Source organism: Pleurodeles waltl, chromosome 2_2 (assembly GCF_031143425.1).
Source record: "Pleurodeles waltl isolate 20211129_DDA chromosome 2_2, aPleWal1.hap1.20221129, whole genome shotgun sequence".
NCBI lineage: Eukaryota > Metazoa > Chordata > Amphibia > Caudata > Salamandridae > Pleurodeles > Pleurodeles waltl.
In genome coordinates this window covers 66378102-66403577 of record NC_090439.1, presented here as the reverse complement: position 1 = coordinate 66403577, position 25476 = coordinate 66378102, and the positions used below count along the sequence as shown (strand labels likewise).

At 43.2% G+C, this 25476-nt stretch overlaps 1 protein-coding gene and 1 long non-coding RNA gene across 3 annotated transcripts in view; one reads left to right on the top strand and one right to left on the bottom strand.

Annotated features, from left to right (window-relative positions):
* The window catches only part of LOC138280188 (uncharacterized), a 381461-nt gene that overhangs the window by 293840 nt on the left and 62145 nt on the right, over window positions 1-25476 (top strand). The window lies entirely within an intron of this gene.
* Window positions 1-25476, bottom strand: part of AHRR (aryl hydrocarbon receptor repressor) — an 837654-nt gene that overhangs the window by 751553 nt on the left and 60625 nt on the right. Inside the window, exon 3 of one of the 2 annotated variants that reach the window (XM_069219459.1) lies at window positions 8631-8812. In XM_069219459.1, coding sequence (XP_069075560.1) covers window positions 8631-8812 — 182 coding nt within the window. The remainder of the gene's footprint in view (window positions 1-8630; window positions 8813-25476) is intronic. The other variant, XM_069219460.1, reaches the window with a different exon arrangement.

Below are 25476 nucleotides of genomic sequence, written 5' to 3'. Positions count from 1 at the left end.
TTTTTGAGCCCCCCTGAACCTAATCCTGTACTCCTCAGTGGAGAATCCAAAGCCCTCAATCAGGGTACCCTTCATGAGGTCATAAGATTCTGCATCTTTTCCAGAGAGTGAGAGGAGTCTATCCCTACACTTTCCAGTGAACATTTCCCAAAGGAGAGCACCCCAGTGAGATCTGTTCACTTTTCTGGTTACACAAGCCCTCTCAAAAGCTGTGAACCACTTGGTGATGTCATCACCATCTTCAAATTTTGTCACAATCCCTTTGGGGATTTTTAACATGTCAGGAGAATCTCTGACCCTATTTATATTGCTGCCACCATTGATGGGTCCTAGGCCCATCTCTTGTCTTTCCCTTTCTGTGGCTAGGAGCTGTCTCTCTAAAGCCAATCTTTTGGCCATCCTGGCTAACAGGAGGTCATCTTCACTGAGAGCATCCTCAGTGATTTCAGAAATGTGGGACCCTCCTGTGAGGGACTCACTATTTCGGACTAACACAGTTGGAGACAGGACTTGAGGGGTCCTGTTCTCCCTATTTAGGACTGGAGGAGGGACATTGGCCTCCAAGTCACTAATTTCTTCCTCTGTGAGGTCATCATCAGAGGGGTTGGCTTTTTCAAACTCTGCCAACAGCTCCTGGAGCTGAATTTTGGTAGGTCTGGAGCCAATGGTTATTTTTTTGATATTACAGAGAGACCTTAGCTCCCTCATCTTAAGATGGAGGTAAGGTGTGGTGTCGAGTTCCACCACATTCATCTCTGTATCAGACATTATTTTGCTAAGAGTTGGAAGACTTTTTAAAGAATCTAAAACTGTTTCTAGAATCTAATTTCAAACTTTTAACAAACTTTTAAACTCTAAAAGACAATGCTAAACAGGGACTTAACACACAAGGCCCTAGCAGGACTTTTAAGAATTTAGAAAAATTTCAAATTGCAAAAATGAATATTTCTAATGACAATTTTGGAATTTGTCGTGTGATCAGGTATTGGCTGAGTAGTCCAGCAAATGTAAAGTCTTGTACCCCACCGCTGATCCACCAATGTAGGAAGTTGGCTCTGTATGTGCTATTTCAAAGTAAGGAATAGCATGCACAGAGTCCAAGGGTTCCCCTTAGAGGTAAAATAGTGGTAAAAATAGATAATACTAATGCTCTATTTTGTGGTAGTGTGGTCGAGCAGTAGGCTTATCCAAGGAGTAGTGTTAAGCATTTGTTGTACATACACATAGACAATAAATGAGGTACACACACTCAGAGACAAATCCAGCCAATAGGTTTTGTATAGAAAAATATCTTTTCTTAGTTTATTTTAAGAACCACAGGTTCAAATTCTACATGTAATATCTCATTCGAAAGGTATTGCAGGTAAGTACTTTAGGAACTTTAAAGCATGAAAATTGCATGTATACTTTACAAGTTATTGACAAATAGCTGTTTTAAAAGTGGACACAGTGCAATTTTCACAGTTCCTAGGGGAGGTAAGTTTTTGTTAGTTTTACCAGGTAAGTAAGACACTTACAGGGTTCAGTTCTTGGTCCAAGGTAGCCCACCGTTGGGGGTTCAGAGCAACCCCAAAGTCACCACACCAGCAGCTCAGGGCCGGTCAGGTGCAGAGTTCAAAGTGGTGCCCAAAACACATAGGCTAGAATGGAGAGAAGGGGGTGCCCCGGTTCCGGTCTGCTTGCAGGTAAGTACCCGCGTCTTCGGAGGGCAGACCAGGGGGGTTTTGTAGGGCACCGGGGGGGACACAAGCCCACACAGAAATTTCACCCTCAGCAGCGCGGGGGCGGCCGGGTGCAGTGTAGAAACAGGCGTCGGGTTCGCAATGTTAGTCTATGAGAGATCTCGGGATCTCTTCAGCACTGCAGGCAGGCAAGGGGGGGATTCCTCGGGGAAACCTCCACTTGGGCAAGGGAGAGGGACTCCTGGGGGTCACTTCTCCAGTGAAAGTCCGGTCCTTCAGGTCCTGGGGGCTGCGGGTGCAGGGTCTCTCCCAGGCGTCGGGACTTTGGATTCAAAGAGTCGCGGTCAGGGGAAGCCTCGGGATTCCCTCTGCAGGTGGCGCTGTGGGGGCTCAGGGGGGACAGGTTTTGGTACTCACAGTATCAGAGTAGTCCTGGGGTCCCTCCTGAGGTGTTGGATCTCCACCAGCCGAGTCGGGGTCGCCGGGTGCAGTGTTGCAAGTCTCACGCTTCTTGCGGGGAGCTTGCAGGGTTCTTTCAAAGCTGCTGGGAACAAAGTTGCAGCCTTTCTTGGAGCAGGTCCGCTGTCCTCGGGAGTTTCTTGTCTTTTCGAAGCAGGGGCAGTCCTCAGAGGATGTCGAGGTCGCTGGTCCCTTTGGAAGGCGTCGCTGGAGCAGGATCTTTGGAAGGCAGGAGACAGGCCGGTGAGTTTCTGGAGCCAAGGCAGTTGTCGTCTTCTGGTCTTCCTCTGCAGGGGTTTTCAGCTAGGCAGTCCTTCTTCTTGTAGTTGCAGGAATCTGATTTTCTAGGGTTCAGGGTAGCCCTTAAATACTAAATTTAAGGGTGTGTTTAGGTCTGGGGGGTTAGTAGCCAATGGCTACTAGCCCTGAGGGTGGGTACACCCTCTTTGTGCCTCCTCCCAAGGGGAGGGGGTCACAATCCTAACCCTATTGGGGGAATCCTCCATCTGCAAGATGGAGGATTTCTAAAAGTTAGAGTCACTTCAGCTCGGGACACCTTAGGGGCTGTCCTGACTGGCCAGTGACTCCTCCTTGTTTTTCTCATTATTTTCTCCGGCCTTGCCGCCAAAAGTGGGGCCTGGCCGGAGGGGGCGGGCAACTCCACTAGCTGGAGTGTCCTGCTGGGTTGGCACAAAGGAGGTGAGCCTTTGAGGCTCACCGCCAGGTGTGACAATTCCTGCCTGGGGGAGGTGTTAGCATCTCCACCCAGTGCAGGCTTTGTTACTGGCCTCAGAGTGACAAAGGCACTCTCCCCATGGGGCCAGCAACATGTCTCGGTTTGTGGCAGGCTGCTAAAACTAGTCAGCCTACACAGATAGTCGGTTAAGTTTCAGGGGGCACCTCTAAGGTGCCCTCTGGGGTGTATTTTACAATAAAATGTACACTGGCATCAGTGGGCATTTATTGTGCTGAGAAGTTTGATACCAAACTTCCCAGTTTTCAGTGTAGCCATTATGGTGCTGTGGAGTTCGTGGTTGACAAACTCCCAGACCATATACTCTTATGGCTACCCTGCACTTACAATGTCTAAGGTTTTGTTTAGACACTGTAGGGGTACCATGCTCAGGCACTGGTACCCTCACCTATGGTATAGTGCACCCTGCCTTAGGGCTGTAAGGCCTGCTAGAGGGGTGTCTTACCTATACTGCATAGGCAGTGAGAGGCTGGCATGGCACCCTGAGGGGAGTGCCATGTCGACTTACTCGTTTTGTCCTCACTGGCACACACAAGCTGGCAAGCAGTGTGTCTGTGCTGAGTGAGAGGTCTCCAGGGTGGCATAAGACATGCTGCAGCCCTTAGAGACCTTCCTTGGCATCAGGGCCCTTGGTACTAGAAGTACCAGTTACAAGGGACTTATCTGGATGCCAGGGTCTGCCAATTGTGGATACAAAAGTACAGGTTAGGGAAAGAACACTGGTGCTGGGGCCTGGTTAGCAGGCCTCAGCACACTTTCAATTGTAAACATAGCATCAGCAAAGGCAAAAAGTCAGGGGGCAACCATGCCAAGGAGGCATTTCCTTACACTTAGATAGACTGACGGCGATCTAACTGATGTCCTGAAGACGAAGACTGATCCTGAATGCTGACTTAATCAGAGGAGGGTAATTATAAAATTGCTAATGAAAATTCATTTTGCCTTTCTTTCTAGGTACCAACTGCTGTATGTTTTTATTAGAGACCTTAGTTAGATGTTTTCCAAATTGGTGTTCAAAATTGTTTTGCATGACGCCCAACATGCTAATGCTAATTAGAGGTTAGACGAGGTATTCATTCTGACTGACAAACTGACGTGACTGACATGGTGCTATGCTGAACTAGTATCTTAGAAAGTTCGATGTGTTATAATCTGCTTATATCTATCTGATTGTCTATGCTACTGATCTTTGCATTATCGAAATCTTATTGTGGTTGTCATCTTGTAATTGTGCTTATATGCTTCTTGACTTTGAGATTAATGCCCTTGCTACTAGATTGTAATCAATAGGGAATAAAACTCATAAACTTCATTAAGGTGTGGTTATTCATGACTGAAAGGTCATGGTTGCGCCGAATGTTTATTAATGTCTAAAGTAAGAGATATTTTGGTGTTAAACGTTGACAATGTTATTGACATATTGATTGATATTTTGATCAGTTATCTCGTCCTACGGTGTCTCACCACTGGGCCCAAAGATTCATTGGCCTAAAACGAGTCCTGATGTGTATAAATTGACATAGACGGACGCGTTAACACTACGAATGTTTACGGATGAGGCATATTTATGCACCATACAAACAATGGTAGTGTAATGTCTGTGGAGAAGGGACCACAGTTACAAATCCCTTCAATGTAAAGGTTTTGGTCCAGAGGAAATCTAACATATTTTTCAAGATTTTCAGCTACCGGTGAGCCTTACTCAATGGAGCTTGTTTATGGATATCAAACCCTCCATAAGGAGCCCAGGGAAGTATGGAAAAGAGCACCCATGTATCAAGTACCTTATGAATTTGTACCTTCAAGAACTCTCCGTTACCCCGTACTCTTTTAATGTTAGATTTTGTTCGCACAAATAAAAGATGCAATGCATGCTTCTAGCTTTTCAAAAAATTATTTGTTATCTATACAGGAAAATGTTGATTCTGACACAACTTGGCAGATGTCTCAATTAGTTTTTCTTGGTTATCTTCATGGCCACTGGAATTATGTGTCAGGGAAGCACCAAATTATGCAGCAGAGTTGACTAAATTATGCGGTAAGAGAATGACAACTATGCGCCACATTTTATTGATAGCATTACTTCATTATTTTGTCAATTTAACACATGATCATACACTCTGGGCAAAGATTTCTCCTCATTAGTACCGGTTTAACAACGAAATACAGAAATAAGATGACCAACTAAACTTTATGAACAGCCTTCCACAGGTGCATGAGAGCATGCTTTAAGGTATTTAGTAAATTTTGATCCATTTGTGCTAGAAACAAATTATTTTGTTAAAATCTGCAGATTATGCAGCAGAATGGATTATGTGGCAAATGTGACAAATCCATAGTTATGCGAAAAAGGCTGCAGTTGCAGATTCACATAATTCTTCTGGCCCTGGCTATACTCTTTTTACATCTGTTGTAAGTGAAGACCTTTTGATTCTTCTACAAATATTGTATAATAAGCTTACTTATAGGGGCTTTCCGCCAGCTCACTTCATCCACTTGTCTATTATAGTGTCACTCAAATGTTTTGTCTGGCCACTACATTATGGGGGCAACGGGTCATCCCACATCATTGTGACATTTCATAAAGAGTGCATCCACACGCACAGTACTTTACTTTAGCGCCAGGACTACAACAGGCATGTGTGCTTTTTTAAACCGAAAATATATTTTTGCTTTTACCAATGTATTTTTTTAGATTGATGAGGACCGAGCAGCTTTCCCAGCAATAAAGCTTTGCAAATATCATGATGAAACAAAACAAGTAGTGAGAAAGCCAAAAGACTTGTGGCAAGTGCCAGACCTATTTACTATGCCATTGTTTGTTATTTGTTCGACTCCTCCGGATAAACTGAGCACAAAATGCCCTTTACTGTGCATGAGTACCACAACTCAGCAAGAAATCTCTGACCACGTAGAGAAACAGAATCAAAAGGTGAACTTTTTGTGACATCACAGAGCTTCGAGGTAACTTGCAGCAACAACTTTAAGTGCAGTAAGGGTTTCTTTATTCTTTGTAAAGGTCCCAGGCATTCCTTGGGCACTTTAAAGCTAACACTCACGGTACTTCTGATGCAAGAGCAGCCTCGCTTTTGAATTTCAACCTTAAAAAAAGAACATCATTTTGGTAAGCCCTTAGTCTTAGGTTGAAATTGTTTAATGTAGGACTGCTTTCAGTGAAAGTTGTCACAGGTGTGACAACAGAATCTTTCCTGTTGTTGGAACTTGAAGTTCAGGAGTACACTAAGTAAACCAGTGCTTTTGCCACAGTTACTTACTGGTAATCTTTATTAGTCTGAGTTCAAGATTGCCTCCTCACAGACAAGATTTCCCATCCCTCCCGACCCTTTGAGTTCTCTGCTTCATTTTATTTGTTTCGCTTGATATTACAGGAATTGAGGTGGGCTGACTTCCTGTTTTTACAAACCCTGTTTCATATAAGCAGTGCTTAATTTGTAAAAATAAATGTGCCAGTGCCCAAAGCTCTTCTCTTAAACATGGGTACTGCAATTAAATGTCGGAGCACGGAATACTGAGGCAGCGTAATCCTGAAGCCATCTACGGCCTCTTCAATCCGTTTAAAGCCACTCCCTGCCCCTTCAGTTCACTCTTGCAGCTTTCTGCTTTCTACCTTTGTAACGCTTTTTCGTTTTTCTCTTCCTCTGTCTTTCCCCATCTATCTGTGTCTTTTGCTCGCCGCAAATGCTTGAGGCAGAAGAATAAGCGCCGGCCCTCAAAAATAAGTGCCTGTGCTCCACACCGGAAACAACAAGCACAAATTAAGCACTGCATATAAGGAAGTTAGTCACATAGTAGGGATAAGAAAAAAGGGTGTTTTTTGCTTGGTGATTTTTTTGTTCACATGAGTTGCTTGCTCAGGTTGTAATGGCCGTGGTGAGGAACGTGGAGGTACTGAGAATGTTTCTTTATTGGCTGATGATTATTACAGAGGAGTAATGATGGCAATTTCTTACTACAGATGAGTTGTAATCTATCAGAGATTCTAAATATGCTAACTCAAGCTCAGATCACTGCATTTAGCGTCTGATTTTTTAAAACAAATAGTGAGAAACTGAAAGTATTTTCTTTTTTTCAAAAGAATGTTTTGGAGTAATCTGAATATTAATCACCAATCGGCGATCTTAAATAAGTGGCAAATTGCACAGCTCTAGGAAAACAAATAAAAACAACCACAACCACGAGAAAAATAGAAACATGCAATCAGGGAGTACGTTTCTGCTCTACAAGTGAACGGTCAAACATGAAATACCCAATTTACACAAACAAATTAACTTCAAAATAAAACAAGCAATGTATTCTTCCTACATAACAATAAACCCATCAAGGGATACAGTAAATCCATGAATTAAACACCACGTAACTCCAATCTAGGCAAAGCCCTTAACTCAAGAGATCGTCACAGTGAAGTTACCCAAGCACTCCACTAACAAGTACTTGCATGCAATGGGTCGCACGTTTGCTCGAGTTAGAGCTATTAGAATTGTAAATTCCTAACTAGACTTTTCTTGCCACATAAATTGAAAATGAAAAGTAAAACGGTTGACATAAGCAAGCCGATTCAAAGTGTCAGAGCCACATGAGCGTAAAGGAGAGACACAAAAGGAAAAAGAAGTTTGCTTGCAGTCAAACGTATCAGCAAAAGTGCAATTATCCATGTAACAGGGTGGGTCCCCAAGTCAGTAACAAAACCGTCCCAAGGAGGGACAAACGTAAAGCATTTACCAATGATAACAAAGGATTTTTGAAAGGCAAGCCCATGAAGTGCCAGAGCAGTTTCGTGCTCAACCTAATAAAAACTAAAAATTGTGTTTTACTAGTGTCTGGTAGAGTAGATCCTATTAAAAAATAACTAACTTATTAAACAAATAGTGCCCAAATGACTAATTAAACATATGTGAACACTTCCTATTGCAGCGACAAATATTACTATACTTTGAAATACAACATCTTTTATTCACCTAAAAAAATGCTTTAAAATATGTTTTGAATGGTTCATGCTTGATCAATGAAGGCAAATAATTTGTTACAGGTCATGATGTTTCTGTCAATACATGACGATAAGAAAGAGAAAAAAATAACAGTTTTTTTTTAACCAGTTCCTGAATTGCACCCTTTTGAGAGTGGGTCTAAAAGAAGGACCAATCCGAGTACGAACTATTTTCAGATGGGCCACTCAGTGCCTTCATTCAGAGACACACATTTATCAGAAATGGGGTGCAAAATATAAAACATAGTAAGATCTGTGCAGGGGAAATACAGAATATTCCAAGTTTTCCAGCATGAATGGGTAGGAAAAATGCGCTATCGCTGACCTATTCAACATACCAAGCTGCTGAAGTAGTAGGGGGGTGAATTTTCACATTTTAAGCATTTGCACCCAGCAGTATCTGTACTTACTTGAGGTAGTATTATTTCCCAACGTGCAAGGGGCACTTAGAGCCTGACCCGTAACAACTCCAAACATTTTTGGTCCATTTTGCAAAAAACTAGAGATAGGTCTCAAAATGGGAAATAGAGTTCAGCTGTACATTTTAACACATTATACAATAATTCAAAATTTTCCATAGGCAAGGCTATAGTGAGCACTTTACATGTCCACTGACCCAAAGTCTGACTGAATTAACATGTCAATCTGACCACAGTGTGTTGCGAGAATGCACAGTTACAATTATTGGCAGGAAGTATCATGGATGCTGTGTTCCATGTTGGGAGCCTACCTTGGAAGAAGCTCTTCACCCTGAGGTAGCTGACGCTCAGGCGCAGGACTGATAGCTTATCCAGCTTTGAAATGCTTTCAGGTGGTAAGGGAAGAAGGCTGGCCAAGTGATCCAACTCCGCGTTGAGGCGATCGCGGTGGCGTTTTGAAGGATTGGACTTTCCATTCCCAACTGCAGGCCTTCTGTGAAAAAAAGAAGAATTAACACATGCCAGTGTGTGGAGATTCCTGACTGTACAACCAAGCCAAATTGTACGTCAAACTGCAATAGCAAACAACTTTTTTATATAATGCAGATCAGTGGAAGAGATACGTGGAAACCCAACAAGTCGATTTCCTTTTGTAGAACATGATTCATTGGCCACAGCCTTTGGAATATTTAAACTAGGTAACTCACAAAGATAATTTGGTATGATCATCCTGTGCTGCAGCTCTTTAATCTAACAAGTGGCAGTTACACTTGTTAAAATTAAGTACATCCCCAAACATTGTGACCAACAAGGCCTTGGCGATTTATGGAGAAATGAACCCTCTTGAATGTACTCAGCCTGAAAATAACCAATTGGACTACAAGAAGACAATGGCTCTATGCCTTACTTAAAGTGAATCAATCTGGATTTACACCAACACAACAGAATATTTTAATGAGATATCATTAGGGCTAATGTCACACAAAGGAAGCTAACTCAGGTTAAATATTCCTATATAGACAATCGTCCTCTGGTAATGGAGAGGCGGCACACAATGGACCTTCAAGGTAAACTGGACCTGATACTTTTAAGTCTGCTTGACTGTAGCCCTCTGTGAAGAATGTGGACATTTATTGGACAATGCTGCTAAATGGGAGTGTCCTGCACTTTATGACTGGTAATAAGCTGACCTGAGCGATATCTAATGGTTGGATACTACTCCATCCGACCACACCAGGGCCAGTGTACCTGCACCTGGAATTTCTGGCACAGGAACACCTAACCTAATTTTACTGGCCAGAAAAGCGGATCAGTAAAGTTGAGTGTGCGGATCAAGCAGGGGCTGCAGGCACAAGTGTAGAGAAGCAGCAGCCCACCCCTTTCAGCATGGCAGAAGCAAGGTTGGCTGCCCCTGCCTGGCTCCTCCCTCTCCTACTACTGACCCCTTCCTTACCACACCATCCACCTTCCCTTAGCCCAAAACAGTCCATCTCTCCCATTTACTACCTGCCCTAAGCTGGTGGTAAGTGGGAGCACAAAAGGCCCCTTATTCTGAATGGGGAATGAAATGTGGACTTCTACTGTGTAAAACCGGGTCAGTGTGTTATTTCCCATTTCGGGCCGAAAAACTCAGAATAGATTGACTTAAGTGCATGGATACCGGCTGCAACCTTTGGCTCCTGCCTCACTCGTAATCAGGTCTGATATTTCCTAAGCTTCACTGTGGTTCCTGCCAAAGTTTCAAACACAACACCTCATAGCTATGGCTTTGAACTCTGAGCACTTATTACGTGAGTTTCTCTAACAGGCCGTTCATGTTCAGCTGGCAACTTCTTCCTTCTCTCTCTAGACTTGAGGACATAGCATTTCGTGGCTTACAGACATTTTGGGGGTCATTACGACCCTGGCGGTTAGTGGTAAAGCGGCGGTAACACCGCAAACAGGCCAGCTGAAAAAAAAATTGAATTCATCCGCCACTTCACCATTCCGACCGCCAAGGCGGTGAAGACCGCTGGGCTGGAGATTGCGGTCTCCAGCCCGGCGGTCGTCACTAGACCGCCGCCGGTATCAGGACCCTGCATACCGCCATGGATCTCGGGTGGTTGGGAACCGCCATGAGATCCATGGCGGTAGGCACTATCAGTGCCAGGGAATTCCTTCCCTGGCACTGATAGGGTCTCCCCCACCCCCGCAAACCCCACGAATCCTCCCCCCACCCCTCCACCCCCCGCCACCCCCCAAAGGTGGCACAACCCCCCTCCCCACCAAGACCCCGAACATGCACATATACACACCCCTACACGCACACACACCCAACATGCACATATACACACCCCTACACGCACACATACACCCCGACAACACATATCCACACACATACAAACAGACATGCACACCGTTCGACCCGCACACATTTCCCATACACACAGCACCCCCTGCACGCATACACTCACTCACTCACCGCCTCTGCACTCTCACACACACACCCCCATGCACGCACACAACACCCCCCACCCCCTTCCCTAACGGACGATCAACTTACCTTGTCCGTTGATCCGCCGGGAGGGGACGGGATCTATGGGGGCAGCTCCGCCACCAGAACACCGTCACCAGAACACTGCCACACCGAATCGTGGGACGTGATTCAGTGGGCGGTGTTCTGTTGACGTGGCGGTGGAGGTTGAGCAACCTCCACTTTCCCGCCGTCCGCCAGTATGGCTGCTGGCGGCTTTCTGTCTGAAAAAGGACGGCGGCCTGCCAGCGGGCATAATACGCGGAGCGGAAGACCGCCACCACTGGCGGTCTTCAGCACGGCAGAACCTCAGCGGTCTTGCGAAAAGACCTCTAAGGTCATAATGACCCCCTTTGTTTCCAAAAGCAAAGCAATTACTGTAATCCCTGCATAGACCATCCTCGTTCTTTTAAAGCAGTGTGAGCACAAGCTAATCCTACACAATTTGCCTACCTCTCCTCCAAATCCAAGTTCTTTTTTTCTGCTTGAAAACATGGTTCCTGCAAGGCATGGTGGAAACCTCACAATGCCAACACTAGTTTTCCTTTATGGGACAACTAGTGAACCTGGACACAATTGTGCCAGTTTTTGTTGAGGTCCCCTCACATGATAAATGAAAATTATATTTCTCACAGTGCACCAAAGTTGGCACAGCTAGTGTACTACAACTTCTTTTAATATTTCGACAGTTTTGTACATGATGATGGTTTTATTTCTTATCTTAATATGCCAGTGATCTTATGCCAACCCTTTGTTGTGAGTATGACCAGTGCCTACTTTAAAGAAATTATTCACTGCACCTTGATGTCGTTCACAGTTTTGTTGGAAGAGCATTAAATAGTAAACCCAAAACTGTACAAGCACTGTATATGTTAGAGTGACTTGAAAGAAGGGGCAAATTTGTGGGATACAACCACCTCTAACCCTCTATAAGCACTTTTCACATAAACGTTTTTAGAGAGCTCATCTCTTGAAATGATTGCATAGATCTTAACTAAAAATGCCCACCCCAAATTGCATAAGCCTATTATAAGAAAGATTAACTAGCAGTCAGGGCGGTTGGGAACAAACTCATCCATTCATAAGCACTTTTTCTGCTCCGCTAGAAAGAAGGGATTTAGCTACTGAATGCCTTTTGTAAGCATCTTTCTCTGTCCCGCTAATGGTGTTTTTTTTTTAGACATAATTAGTTTTTAGGTACTGGTGCACTTTTGTTACTTCTTTTTTAGCAGTTGGTTTTATTTATTGTTCTGCTTTCTATAATTTTTGTAAGGATTTTAATTAATTATGCAATAAACATTATCAAAGTTATTCAAGTTCATTAAATAGTAAAAGCAGAGAACAGAGGCTTAAATCTCTGCACTGAGCTAAAATCTTGCTGTTGCCATGTGTCCACCGGGGGTCACTTTGTAACTATTTTAACAGAGATGTACCTGATGTACTAAGATTCCATCCACATAGTGTGGTTGCAAATAGAATACTCACTTTTTGCAAATCCAATCTGATTTTGCGAACCAACCTATGTATTAATAAGTCAGTTCACCAAATATGTAATCATAGTAAGTCGCAGGCCAACATGCCTGATGAATATCCGTTAGGCAGTTTGAAATTTGCGACTCCCTATGATTCATCACAATCACAATGAAGGAGGCAGGCTAAGACCAAGAGAACAACATGTCTATGAATGGCCTTTAAATAAAATATATATATTTTAAAATGCAGCCCGTTTTCCGTAAAAGAAATGGGCCTGCGTTTTTTTTTGTTTACTTTTAAAAGTTTGTTGTGGAGTTGGTAGTGGTCTCTCACCAACAAACTTATTTTTTTCACATTCACCAGGGGAACTCTTCTCTTCTGTGAATGGGTTCATGCCAATTCGAAAATCAGTCACAGAGCATTGATACATCTCATACCAATTCACAATCCCATTTTAGGAGTCAGTAGAAGTTTACTGACCCCAAAAAAGGGGATTCGTACATAGTAAAAACCTATTTTGCGATCGCAAATAGACCTATTTCGAAAATAGCACACTTTGCACCCTCAAAATATTTTAATTCATCATACCCAAAGTGACATAGTAGCCTGAAGGACATTAGACAGAAATGTATAACAAAACATTGAATTTGATCAGAGTTAAAATGCATGGCATTTTCCAGAAAGCATAGCAATGCCTCTCACTTTTTAACATAAAACACATTAGAGCATGGTAAAAGTGAACAGTGCTAATAAATTATCATCTGAATTTAAAATTTTAGCTGATAAAGAAACAAATGAAGCCCGTCAGAGGAAACATGGATTGTCTTCAGCACACAAAACGCAGTGATTTAAAATGTGTCTTTAGATCATGGGTACTCACAAACATTTTCCCAGGGGCCAAAAAGTTTGGTCTGTGACGTGCCTGGGGGCCGCATTGATGCCAGGGCGGTGGTGGTCTGGTGGGGTGACTAGGGGGATTGGTGGCAAGGTAGGTGTAAGGGAAGCAAAGGATATACATGTAGTGGGTGAAATAATCAAATGAGAAACCAGAAAACCTGGAATTCATCCCGGCTTACCCACTTTTCCAAATTTTGTGATCCTAGGCAATTGTTTAGTGTCACTTTCCCTCCTTTTTCTGCATTATCACATTTAAGATAACCTCGAAATACATGATTCACGGTGTGCGCTGCACAAAACCTGCTTATATGTTTGATTTAATAAACTATAATGTTGTTTATGTATGATAGGAACCCAGGCCACCCATTAAGTGCACATACCAAGTGACTTGCCTCTTTAATTTACTATTGGTGGTGTTCTCAGGGTAAGGGAAATAATTAATGTTTCCAAATTTATGTTTGAAAACTATCACTTCAAAATGAAACCATCTCAATGCACTGATAAAATAAATTGTACTAAGACGAAAAGGTTCTGCATGTTAACTAAATACACTTAATTAATTTTGAAGAGACTGTCTTAGTTTTACACTTGTGCTGCAAGATGTCTTTAAAAATTAAGGCATTACTAAAGTTAAGTGCAGGAGTCCCTAGTTACTTCCTTTCTTTAACACCAATTACGTTTGAAATAAATGATTGTGTGTGTATTTAATATTTTTGTTAGTGGGAGTCGAGCAAACAGCTGCCCAGTGCTCCTGTTGCCCCAGGGGCAGCATGTAAAGGTCAGAGGGGCCGCATGAGGCCCGCGGCCGTACTTTGAGTATCCCTGCTTTAGATAGATGAAAGCCAACCTTTTGGTTTTGTTTCTTGTCTGTCATTTAGTCCACAAACCACGTGTCCAGCTATTTAAATAACTTCACATTATGTCAAGAGAGCCAAAGTCTTCCTAGCCAGGGCATGATGATTGTCTGTGGCCCTGGTTTCTCTATGAATGGGACCCTCCCGATTGTAAAAACGTGATCAGTTTGATACAATGGAGATTTTTTATGAAATCGAGTGGCTACATCAATTTTTCTTATCCACATAAACACAAACATTTGTTTTCACTGGTTCGTGTCAAAATCTCCTCAGGTCCTTGGGCATGATGTTTTAATCCTGCTGGATTGTTACATAATCTGGAGCACTCCAAATGGGTAAATCACACAAAAAAAGAGTTACAAAAGATGTTACAAATGTATTGTTGTTTATTGAGTTGGTTGTATACACACGGTTCAGTTTAAATATAGAGATGAACTGCCCTTTTATAGGTCTAATAGAAAGAGAGAATATCGAACTATTTCATAACATAAGTGGTTCAGACAGGAGATGAAAAAAAAAAACTACAGAAAAAGTAAGCTCTTTCCTTTGTAGTTTCTGTTCCACATACACAGCCGACACATTTTGTCTAATAGACTTCTTCAGGTCTTCTTTCAGTGCGTAATAAACAAGTCGAATAACGGCTGGCAATAAAGCAATTCGGGTATAACATGAGCACGTATTAGTCAAATATAGGGGGTGTTCCCCTTTACAAGACTGTAATATCGTCAGAAAAATGTGTGGTCAGTTCCAGTATTTGTATACTGCACCACTAGACGACATCATTAACTCAATTTCACGGGTGTCAGAATCAACCTCTACGCATAACACAAATCTTTCTGCAGCCTACCGGGGTACGATTGTGCGGGTAGGCATATCCACTGCTGTAATTTGTAATAATCCTGCTAGCTTGATTTGTGATCCACCATGTTCTGCCCCAATATTCTCCCGCATGGCCAGTCTACACTAGCTCCTTTGCGCCAAGCACATTGCGTTTAAAGCTTTGGCAGCAGATCATTTTGGTCGTTTTTGCTTCACGATTTTCAGGTTTGCTCCTCATGTTTCTGCTAAGATGCTTCGCTTCTCCTCTCTTGCCTTTTTAAAAGAGCCTAAGTCTTACTTCATCCAAGATTGGGGTATCTTATTCGGTCACCAAGGCGAAGCTGAGTAACTTTCTGCATTTGCCCTACTGCTCTCTGATAACAATCTACCGTTCCCTAAGCAATCCAAATCTAGGTTGTTTACCACTCCCTAATGTATGTTGGGTTGCTTTTCTCATGGTATAGATTTGCTCAGCGGTGGAACACCCCTTGGGTATTTGAATGCATTAAAAAATGTCTGTCATTGAGTTACAATGTATGTTCATTCACTCCACTTAAAGTGCTGTCCTTTTATTTGGAGAATTGAGATCTATAATATTTAGCTATATTACAATAGACGCTCGTGGTGTGAGAAGAATGACAATGACGTAGTTATGTAGCCTGTATTTCACTTAAAACAGTTGATTATACCACCTTAATGTCAATATTAATTTGAAAAGAGGATGCACCAAAGGAGGTGTCATCATGGTGTGCTTCTTCCTTCAGGAGCATAAAATCATCCCTAAACAAACACTATAGTCATACTCTATTGCTATCAGTCATGTACATTTTCCCACATCAGCGGTACCGTCATCTTCTTTCAATATTTACGTAAATGTTTCCCTGATCAACTTTCTCAAATTCACCACACAAGTGGGTGAGAGAGGGCAACGTGCTGTCCCCAGCCTGACTAAATGGAATACGTTCACAGCACACAAGTGAAATGAGACCAACACATCAAATGTTACCGCATTTAGAAAAAATAATTTATTATATATGGCTCTGACTCAACACCATTAGTGTGAATACCAGGTTCTAAATCTAGTTATTGATGCTTTAACATAACAACAGCCTTGCTACATTGAAATGGAAATCCAAGCTTATCTGACAGGCAACCTGTCAGTGTGGAGCAGGCCCTATGCTCTTGTGGAAAACAGAAATGGCACTTTTGAGAGGGGAGGAGGAGGGAAGGCTCTGAGAGAGTGGTGAGATGGGTAGAACGAGAACAGGTATTATTTGTTTATAACTGGGACAGGGAGGAGAGGCATTGTTGGTGTGGCTCACCCATTAATCTCATGTCCTTGCGCAGCAGTCAAAAGTAGTGGCAGATGCTTTTCGTTGCCATATGATAAAATTATAGATTGGCATAAAGTTAAATTACATGGATGTTCTTCCCCTTGGAGTCCTGAGTGCCATCACAGACAATTCGAGCTTCGCTTTTATTGTGCATTTGGTGTCACCTACAACCCCCTTCGTGGAAAACATTGCAGATATTCACTGCTGCTCTCTACACATTCATATAGCCACCAACGAATATGCTCATGGCATCACCCTAGTTCCACTGGCATCCCTCAATTTGATAGTAGAAAGCACAAATGCATAATTTAGATTCTGGAGGTAAGGAAAATCATCATTTTTTTGGAAGAAGTGTGAAAGTGGACGAAGCATCACCTGTAGAATATACTTTTCGTATGTTGGAGAAAATTCCAGCGGCAGATACTCCTTTGGACTTAGAGGTTTCTTTAGAAATCTGTGGATTTTCTGTTACAGTTCAACTCCAAAATAGACCCACAAATTATGTAAAGTTTAGCCACTTTATAAGTAAGAGCATCATTAAAACATGCAATTTTTTTTTCGTTTAGGGGCAAGATGATGCTTGGTTGATATCTCCTAGGAAACAGCAACACAGCGTTTTCTCTAGAGCTTTCATGATAGAATTATCTATTTACAATAGTTTTTTCATTCCCATGGAGCGGAAATATTTATGGAGCTGGGCCGACCAACGTTTAGATTTGAAAATAATTAAAAAGATAAATACTTTTTTTGTGTTACAATGCAGGAACATTTTCAAGCCATTTAAAATAGTTATAAAATAAATATGCACCAAGTATGACCAATCTAATAACATACCATAGCTCAGACATCATATCTTGTATAATATGAATGCCAGTCACATCCTTTCAACTAGGTGACTTGTAAAAATGACATGCTTAGAATACGCCTGTGCACCTTATTGAAGTACAAATTTACCTTTCTGGTCTTTATCTATGGTCCAGCAAGAAGTGAAACATAGGCACTTTTACAATCCTATAGCAACTGAAAGTCTGCCTCAGAGTTAACAAGGTTGAAAAAGCATATAAATTACAGAAACAAGGACTAAAATCTTACTCCAGTGGCATTAATTTACCTAAATGGCTAACGTCATGTGGCCTGGACCGCCTGCTGACATTGCAGGACATGACATCACACAGCCTTTGACCTCTAATATTACGACAGGAAGTACCTTTCTATGATCCTTAAGCCCTCATTGCAAGTAAGCCTACAAATGGTTCGGATTTATGCCCCCGGCTTATTCATACTAGTGATATCAATACCTCTGGGGGCAATTGCAAGTTGGAACCCTATGGGTCACCTTAGAAATTAGGTATAACCAGGGAAATCAGTAATTATGGATCCAGTTCCCCTGATAAATCCTTACTTTCCACAGATTTAAACACAGAGATGTCAGCTGTGTTCATCCTCCAAAACTGCTGTGTGAAAAAAAAACTGAACCATGGAAACAAGATGTCGTAATTCCTATAGGGCCAGCCACATGAGAATTAAGAACCACTCGGCCATAAAGTGATTTTTTTTTAGATTTTTATTGTAAGGCGTGGTGTTGGACATATCTAACGGGGCAGATAGATATTTGTAGATAAATATCATGGTTAAAATTACCAGTAGCCTGTCCAAACGGAAGAAAGGACGCTTTAAAAATTCTTTGAGGAATCTTATTTTTCTTCTCCGTTGCTCACATCTTTTTATTTTCATTCCCATCTTTTTAGCCTAAATACACGGAGGTGCACAGTTTGTTTTACAGTAGGTGTCTTTTATTGGTTTTGAGAAAGAGAAAACTAAAGTGAGAATCATTGCACCTTAATCTAAATCAGAAAATTCCAGTACATACCCCCAAATCATAGTAAAACACTTTACAGTTACGAATGAGTAGGTGCTGGGGGCTATAGACTATAGACTCCATGATCACTTACCTATGGATGTAATGCCACCCAGTGGAACACTGTGGGGGTGATGTATAAGAAGAAACAGCAATAACCCTATGGCCCATCAGGCGGTGGATGACCCATCAGTTATAAGCTCCCTTTGTGTGTGGCTGTCTAGAGGGAATGCACAAGTCCAGCTGTCACCCCACCCCAAATATTTACTGGAGACAGGCAGTAAGCATCAACTGTCTAAAGGAAAAAAATGCCAACTTTCTAAAAGTTGCATTTTGAGAACTGCAGTTTAAAATTCAACTTCACCATAAGTTGTGATTTTAAATTGTGAGTCCAAAGACACCAAACATGACAAACATATCTCTTACAGATGGTGAATGACACTTATAAGATGTACTAAGGTAACCCTACTGTTATCCTATAGGAAAGTTAGGCCTTGCTGTAGTGAAATATGACTTGAGGGAGTTTTTCACTATAAGGATTTATAAAACTTAAACTTACATGTCCTGCATTTTAAATACATGGCACTCTCCCTGTGGGTTGTCCAGGGCCAACCATAAGAGTGACATATCTATAAAAAGGGCAGGTTTGGGTCTGGCAAAAGGGTTATTTTGCCAGGTTGACATGGCAGTGTAAAACTGCACACATAGGCTCTGCAATGGCAGGCCCGAGAATTGGTTAGAGGGCGACTTGAGTAGGTGGCACAACCAGTGCTGCAGGCCCACAAGTAGCATTTCATTTTCATGCCCTGGGCACCAGTAGTGCACTTTACTAGGGACCTATAAGTAAATTAAATATACCAAATGGGGTCAAGCCAACGTTACTATAATTTAGGGGAGACAGCACAATCACTTTAAAACTAGTTGGCAATGGTGAAGTGCACAGAGTCCTAAAGCCAGCAAAAAAAAGGTCAGAAAATGGAGGGAGGCAGGCAAAAGGTTGGGGGCGGAAGACCACCCTAAAGCTTTCAGGTCTAACAGGCACCAACCACAACATCATGTGTTGTGCATTTCTTTCTTTTCTATAGCATCTAGATGTGAGGTGGCTGCTTCATCTTGAGCCACCCACTGAGGATTTGTCACCAAGAGCGACCTTAAGCCTTGCTGAGTACAGCACACTCGCCTTAGAAGATGAGGAGATAAATTCATTCTGAAGGCCTTGGAAATCCCTACTTCTGGCTGCTGTTCATAGGCTGGTAAAGAAAAGGACTCTACTGACAGCATGAGATTCTGCTTTTTTTGTGGCCCTCCTTAAAACCTGATTGTGCTGAAAATCTTCTTGGATGGTCAATAAACTCATGGCTTGGTTAATGCCCTTTTTTGTCTGCAACTCAATTGCCATCTTAAAAAACAAAGCATGTCACCACAAAAGTGGCATTAGGTGCCTCCATAGAAGTTCAAAATAAAACCTCTATAGACCCTCTCTAGTCTACTTTCTCTTTAAAGCCTTTTTGGCATTCTCAAGCCTCTCCATCCTGTCTTCGAAATTAACAGTTGATGTGATTGTGTACTCCCGAAACTCAGCCGCAGAGTCATTGATCTCTTTTTGAGTAGAAGAGTGTAGAAGACCATCTTCCCAAAGCCTAGGTTGCTGCTTCAGTCCTTGCAAATCTTGCTGTCATCACTTCCAACCTCACCTCTACATCTCACCTGGTTTTCCATGCCCCCCTCTTTCTTGTGGAGCTACTCCAGTGAGGCCTTCAAGAGTCTCTCACGCTCAGTAGGAACTGGATTGACGTGGCCTGATGAGATTTCAGAGGTATACCCCTGTGATGTCTGTGGGAGACCTGCGGCGAGGGTAGTTTTCCATTGATGGGACAGCTTCTGCCTTCCGCCAACAAAAGGATTCAGCAACTGTGGGTCCTCCTTCATTTCGCTTGCCCATGATTGTTTCTATCACATACATGTCCTACCTCTTTGCCTTCCTAGCTTCGAATCCCAATGAGCTCCAGTACATGCAACTCCCAAGGCTCCTAAGGTCACTAGGGTTGTCGAGGGTTAGCAGTGTTGCAGGTCCGCAGAAAGAGAACAAGCATTTGCAATGCAATAGGTCTCACATACTTCGAACAAGTTAATTGTCATCTTTTGACAACAGCGCCCACGAGAAAAAACAAAAGAAAACATGAGTGGAAACTGAGAAAAGACGACTTAACAAAATAAAAGAAAGTTAGCTTTAAAAAAAAACAACTTTGCAATTTTTTTGTTCTGCTGGGCATGTTTTTGCCAGTCACAAGCCTTCTGTTTGTAGGGCACTGGAAGTTAAAATAAACAAAATGGTACCTCGATCACGTCGGGAGCAGGAGACGGGCACTAATTAAGTTGAAATTAATTAGTGCTTGATCCCTGCTCTACACAGAGGAACGGAAATGATGCTAGACATACCTGACAAATTACAAGGCTTCGAAGAAGAGTGCCAGACAAACCAGCAAATGGTGAGCAAAAGACGGACTCCAAGCCCTTTAGTGATAACAACAGAGTCTTGCTTGCAAGATGCATGTGCACGCGCATGCACTCGCAGGCTCGATCCTAAAAATGCAGGGTGAGAATGTATCACCCCGCAAAAATCATCTACCTCATGCTCTGCTGCACTGGTAGGCCCACCCTGTGCCCGTGAATACAGGTAAGGAAGCCCCACGATCCATGCAGCTCCCACTCCACTCCCTCACAAGTGTGCACTGATGGTCATATACCCGAGCCAATGCGTACCTCACAACCGAACCGCCGGACGAGCCACCATCTTGAACTACCATTGGACTTGGAGGGGAGGTCACACACAAGTCCTCTTTTATCAAAATCAAACGGCACCTCCAGACTCATACCCAGGCGTATCAGAGCGACGCTGTTCAACTCAGAGGAGAGCCTCTGTATGTCCCGGTTACGAGCCCTCGACCTGGGCGGAAGGCCTTGGCAGAGTGCAAAGTGAAATCCTCTGTGTGAAGTGAAATGCTGCCTGTAGCGCACGTGCCCGCACCCCGCGACACACTGCTTGAAAACATATATTTAGTGAGAGTAAGGACAAATAGGGGAACACGTGGCTTTTGGACCAAATTGACATGACATCTCATGTGTCTTAGTGACACCTGCTAGCCCTGGAGGCTCTTACATGACACCCATGCCGGCACACTTCCTCATACCCTTTCCCTGTGCCAGTCTCATTTGCAGAAAAAAACATATCAGTGCCAGGTTCGATGCGGAAAGAGTCAAAACTATCTTGTATGGGACATACTTTAAAAGTACAAAACAACTGGTGCTCACTGAGACATGGTTCAGTAAGGCCAACAGAAGACGAACTTCTGCAAGCAGAATTTACTTTTTAATAAAAACATGAAAAGGAAGCAGCAGGCAGACGCTCGTCAAGTATGGGTTATTAAAATGTGGCACAGTGAAATGTGCTGCGCTTTTAATACTTGGCATGGGTTACATAAAGTGTGTGGGCTGCGAAAGTTTGTTCAAAGATACTATTTAGAAACATATTATATATTGTAAAAGCGCTATTTTGCCCAAGTTGTTTCTGTGGTAGTCAGTTTTGCATTATACAGGATAGGGAAATCCATTGCAACTGGGAAGTACCAGTACTCTCCTATTACAAGTATTGCTCTAGTGCTGAGAAAAGCTGGTACTCCTTCCAGATTAAAGAAGTGTGAGTACTCAGTAGCTGTTAGTACCTGTCCATCTGTAGCACTGCCTCAGAGAAATACAAATAGGGCACTTGGAAGTGATTCTCAGGGGTGGATCACTTTTAACTTATTAATTATTTGGAACAGGGTGAAAAAAATTCAACATTAAAACTAAATTACATTACACTACTTAGACTGAGGTAATGTTTCAGAAGTAATCCTGTGCAGAGTTATGACAAGTGGTGTGTAGAATAATCTAACACTAATACAGTGGTGGCTGATGACTTGTAAAAGTGGCGGGCGGGCGCTGCCGCTATCTGCTGCTGTCCCCTGCACTGCAGGCTCCCAGCCTGCCTTGCAGTCAATCATGATGCTGCTCAAAGCAGCTTTATTATTGACTGGAACGCCCTGGCTGGGCGCTCCAATGCAGACTGGGAGCCTGGACTTCCTCTCTCCAACCCAAGGCCGGCCAAACATACAAGCGCATTGAGGGGAGTGCTCTGTGTACTCCGCTCACTGTTCATCACCCCCATGGCCCCGCCCATTTAGAATTAAAAACAATAATAAACATTGTTTATTATCATTTTATTTTTAAAGGTTTGCAGCTCCTGCTGCTGGAGGGGGCCACACTTCTCCGCCATAGCAGAGGAGTCACCCCTGCACTAATAATCACATTTCTATTACATCAATACCAGGGTTAAACTACTTTAAAAAAAACATCGGCTCTGATTGATCCAGCAGCAGGTCTTTAGAGTCTTATCAACAATTCATGTGGTGGATCATCTTTGGGTAGACAAACACCTACAATTCTGATTTGAGACTATAACAAGTGTCGTAATCACCCTGGCCATCAATCCTACAATTAAAAAGCATCCTGTGTAGTCTTCGCCACACACCTCTGAGCTGCAGTGCTTGATGGCGCCATATTCTAATCTCATTAGAAGCTGATACCTAGTCAACACTAAGGGTACAGTAGATGATCTATCTAGGATAGATTAGGGATAGTGCATCTCAAACTGACTCACTTTGCAATCCCGATTTAGCTATTGGCATATGCAGACTGGAGGGGATAGTTAGTCATATGACATAAATGTACACGAGTGCACAGCACAAAGGTTGCATGGTTGTGTAGTTAGATAAGAAACTAGAGAACTGAAAGGCAAACAATCTTCTCTACAAACTCAAGCTGACTAAATCGTTTGGGCTTTGTGGTAGACTCCCAAAAACATAAAAAGAACTGTTTCCATGCAAGAGATGTGCACTGTGTTCTGCTCTCTCATCTCTTATTTTTTTGGAGTTTTATACAGCATGAACTCGATCTGAAGGTATCAGAGCACTTTACATGAGCAACAGTTACATTACACAAGGACGCATGCACTGTCTCTATGAAACTTGTTGTTTACATACAGTGGGCTTAACAGCTTTCCATTTGTTAGCTTCAGTGTTGATCTCATTTCGCTCACCCCATTTTGCCATGGCATGCATGTGTCATGGCCTCTTCTTGTATTTGGCCCTCCTCTGGGGCATGGACCAAGTACTTGTCACCATCCACTGCTCCCTTTTTTCGAGCAACTTTTTTCTTTGTGTTCGAGCACTCCGGATAAGTTCTTGTGTTTTCAGTCCATCTCCCATATCATCAATCATGTAGCTTTTATTCCCTACCATCCGTCCCCCTTCCATGTAGCCTCTATTCCCTCCCAACGCCTACCCTGTACTCTGTGCCACTTTACTCTACGCCACTGCACCCTATGCCACTAAACTACATGCCAATGCACTCTACACCACTTCACTCCACTCTGCACCACTCCACACCACTGCACTCTACATCACACTACTCTACACCACTGCACTCTACGCCACTCTCCTCTTCGCTGTTTCACTCTACTCTATGCCAATGCACTCTGCACTCCTCTCAACTCTCCACCACCTACTCTATGCCACTGCACTCTGTGCCACTGCATCCTACACCACTCTACGCCACTGCACTTTATGGCTCTGCACTCTAAGGCACACAACTCTGCACCACTCTACTTTATGTCACTGCACTCTATGCCACTGCACTCTACTCTACACCACTCTACGTCAGGCCACTGCCCTCTATGCCACTGTAATCTGCAGCACTCCATGCCACTGCACTCTACGAAACTCTACTCTGCACCTCTCTACACCACTGCTCTTTACACCACACCATCTACTCAAGACCACTGCACTCTATGTCACTCTACCCTACTCTTTCCCACTGCACTCTATGCCACTGCACTCTACAACACTCTACTCCGTAGCTCTTTATACCACTCTACCCTGTACCACTCTACACCACTGCACTCTATGCCACAGCACTGTATGCCACTCCACACCACTGTATTCTATGCCACTGCACTCTACACCACTGCACTCTATCCATTATACTCTATTGCATGCCACTGCACTCTACACCACTCTACTTTACTTTTCATCACTGTTCTCTATGCCACTGCACTCGACACTAGTGCACTGTACACCACTCTACACTCTTCTACTGTACTCTACATCACTCTCCTCTACTGCACTCTACCCAGTGCACTATAGGCCACTCTACTCTACTCTGCACCACTCTATGCCACTGCACTCTACGCTGCACCACTTTAATCTATGCCACTGGACTCTATCCTGTTCCACCCTACTCTATCTCACTCCACTCTACTCTATGCCACTCAACACCACTCCAATCTATGCCACACACCTCCACTCCACACAGTGCCACTCTACCCCACTGCACTGCACAGTATGCCAGTCTACTCTATCACACTTCACTCTATGCCACTCAACGCCACTCCACACTACTCTACTCTATGCCACTCTATTTTATGCCGCTCTAATCAAGTCTTCTCTACTCCACTTTATGCCACTCTTCTCCAATCTAGACTACTCCATTCTGTGCCATGCCACTCCATTCTATGTCACTCTGTGCCACTCCACTCTACACCAGTCTAGCCTACCCCATTCTACTCTACACACTCTACCCCACTCAGCTCTACTGCATGCCAGTCTATTCCATGCCACTCCACCCTACTGTATGCCTCTCCACGTTGTCAATCCCCTCAACTGTATGCCATTCTATGCGTCGCCACTCTGCATCACTTTACGTCACTTCAGTCTACTCTACGCCACCCTACACTACTCAAAGCCACTCTATCCCACTCCAAGCCAATCCACTTCACTCTATGCTACTGTACAACATGGCTAAAAGACCCTGGCTAAGCCAAAAGCTCTCACACGGACTACACCTATTGACTTTGCCAATGTTTGTTGTTTTTTAGGCATGGGGAGATGAAGTGATTTGCCCAGAATCATACGATGTTGCCCCAATGGCGAGACTCAAACATCGTTGCCCAGTTCCAAAGTCGGCAGCTCGTCGGCTTGCTGCATGCTGATGCTGCCAAGTGTCTCTTTCTTCTACTGTCCTAAATTTCCTCTCTTTACCACACTCTTAAAAGTGCGATTTCCTCACTGATTTCTCCCAGTTCTTCTTCAGAAATTAGTGCTGCTGTGCACCACGAGCAACCACTGCCATAAATTAGGCACTGCTAACTCACAGAGCAGATGCACACCGCAGCAGAAGTGGAAGCATACACAGAGTGTGATCACAAAAGGCAGTGGTGGTCCAAGTATTCCTCACATATATGGAATAGCACAGCATGTGATGTAGCAGTGCATGCTTTCCCTATACAGGGGTCATTTAACACGTGGGCATGCA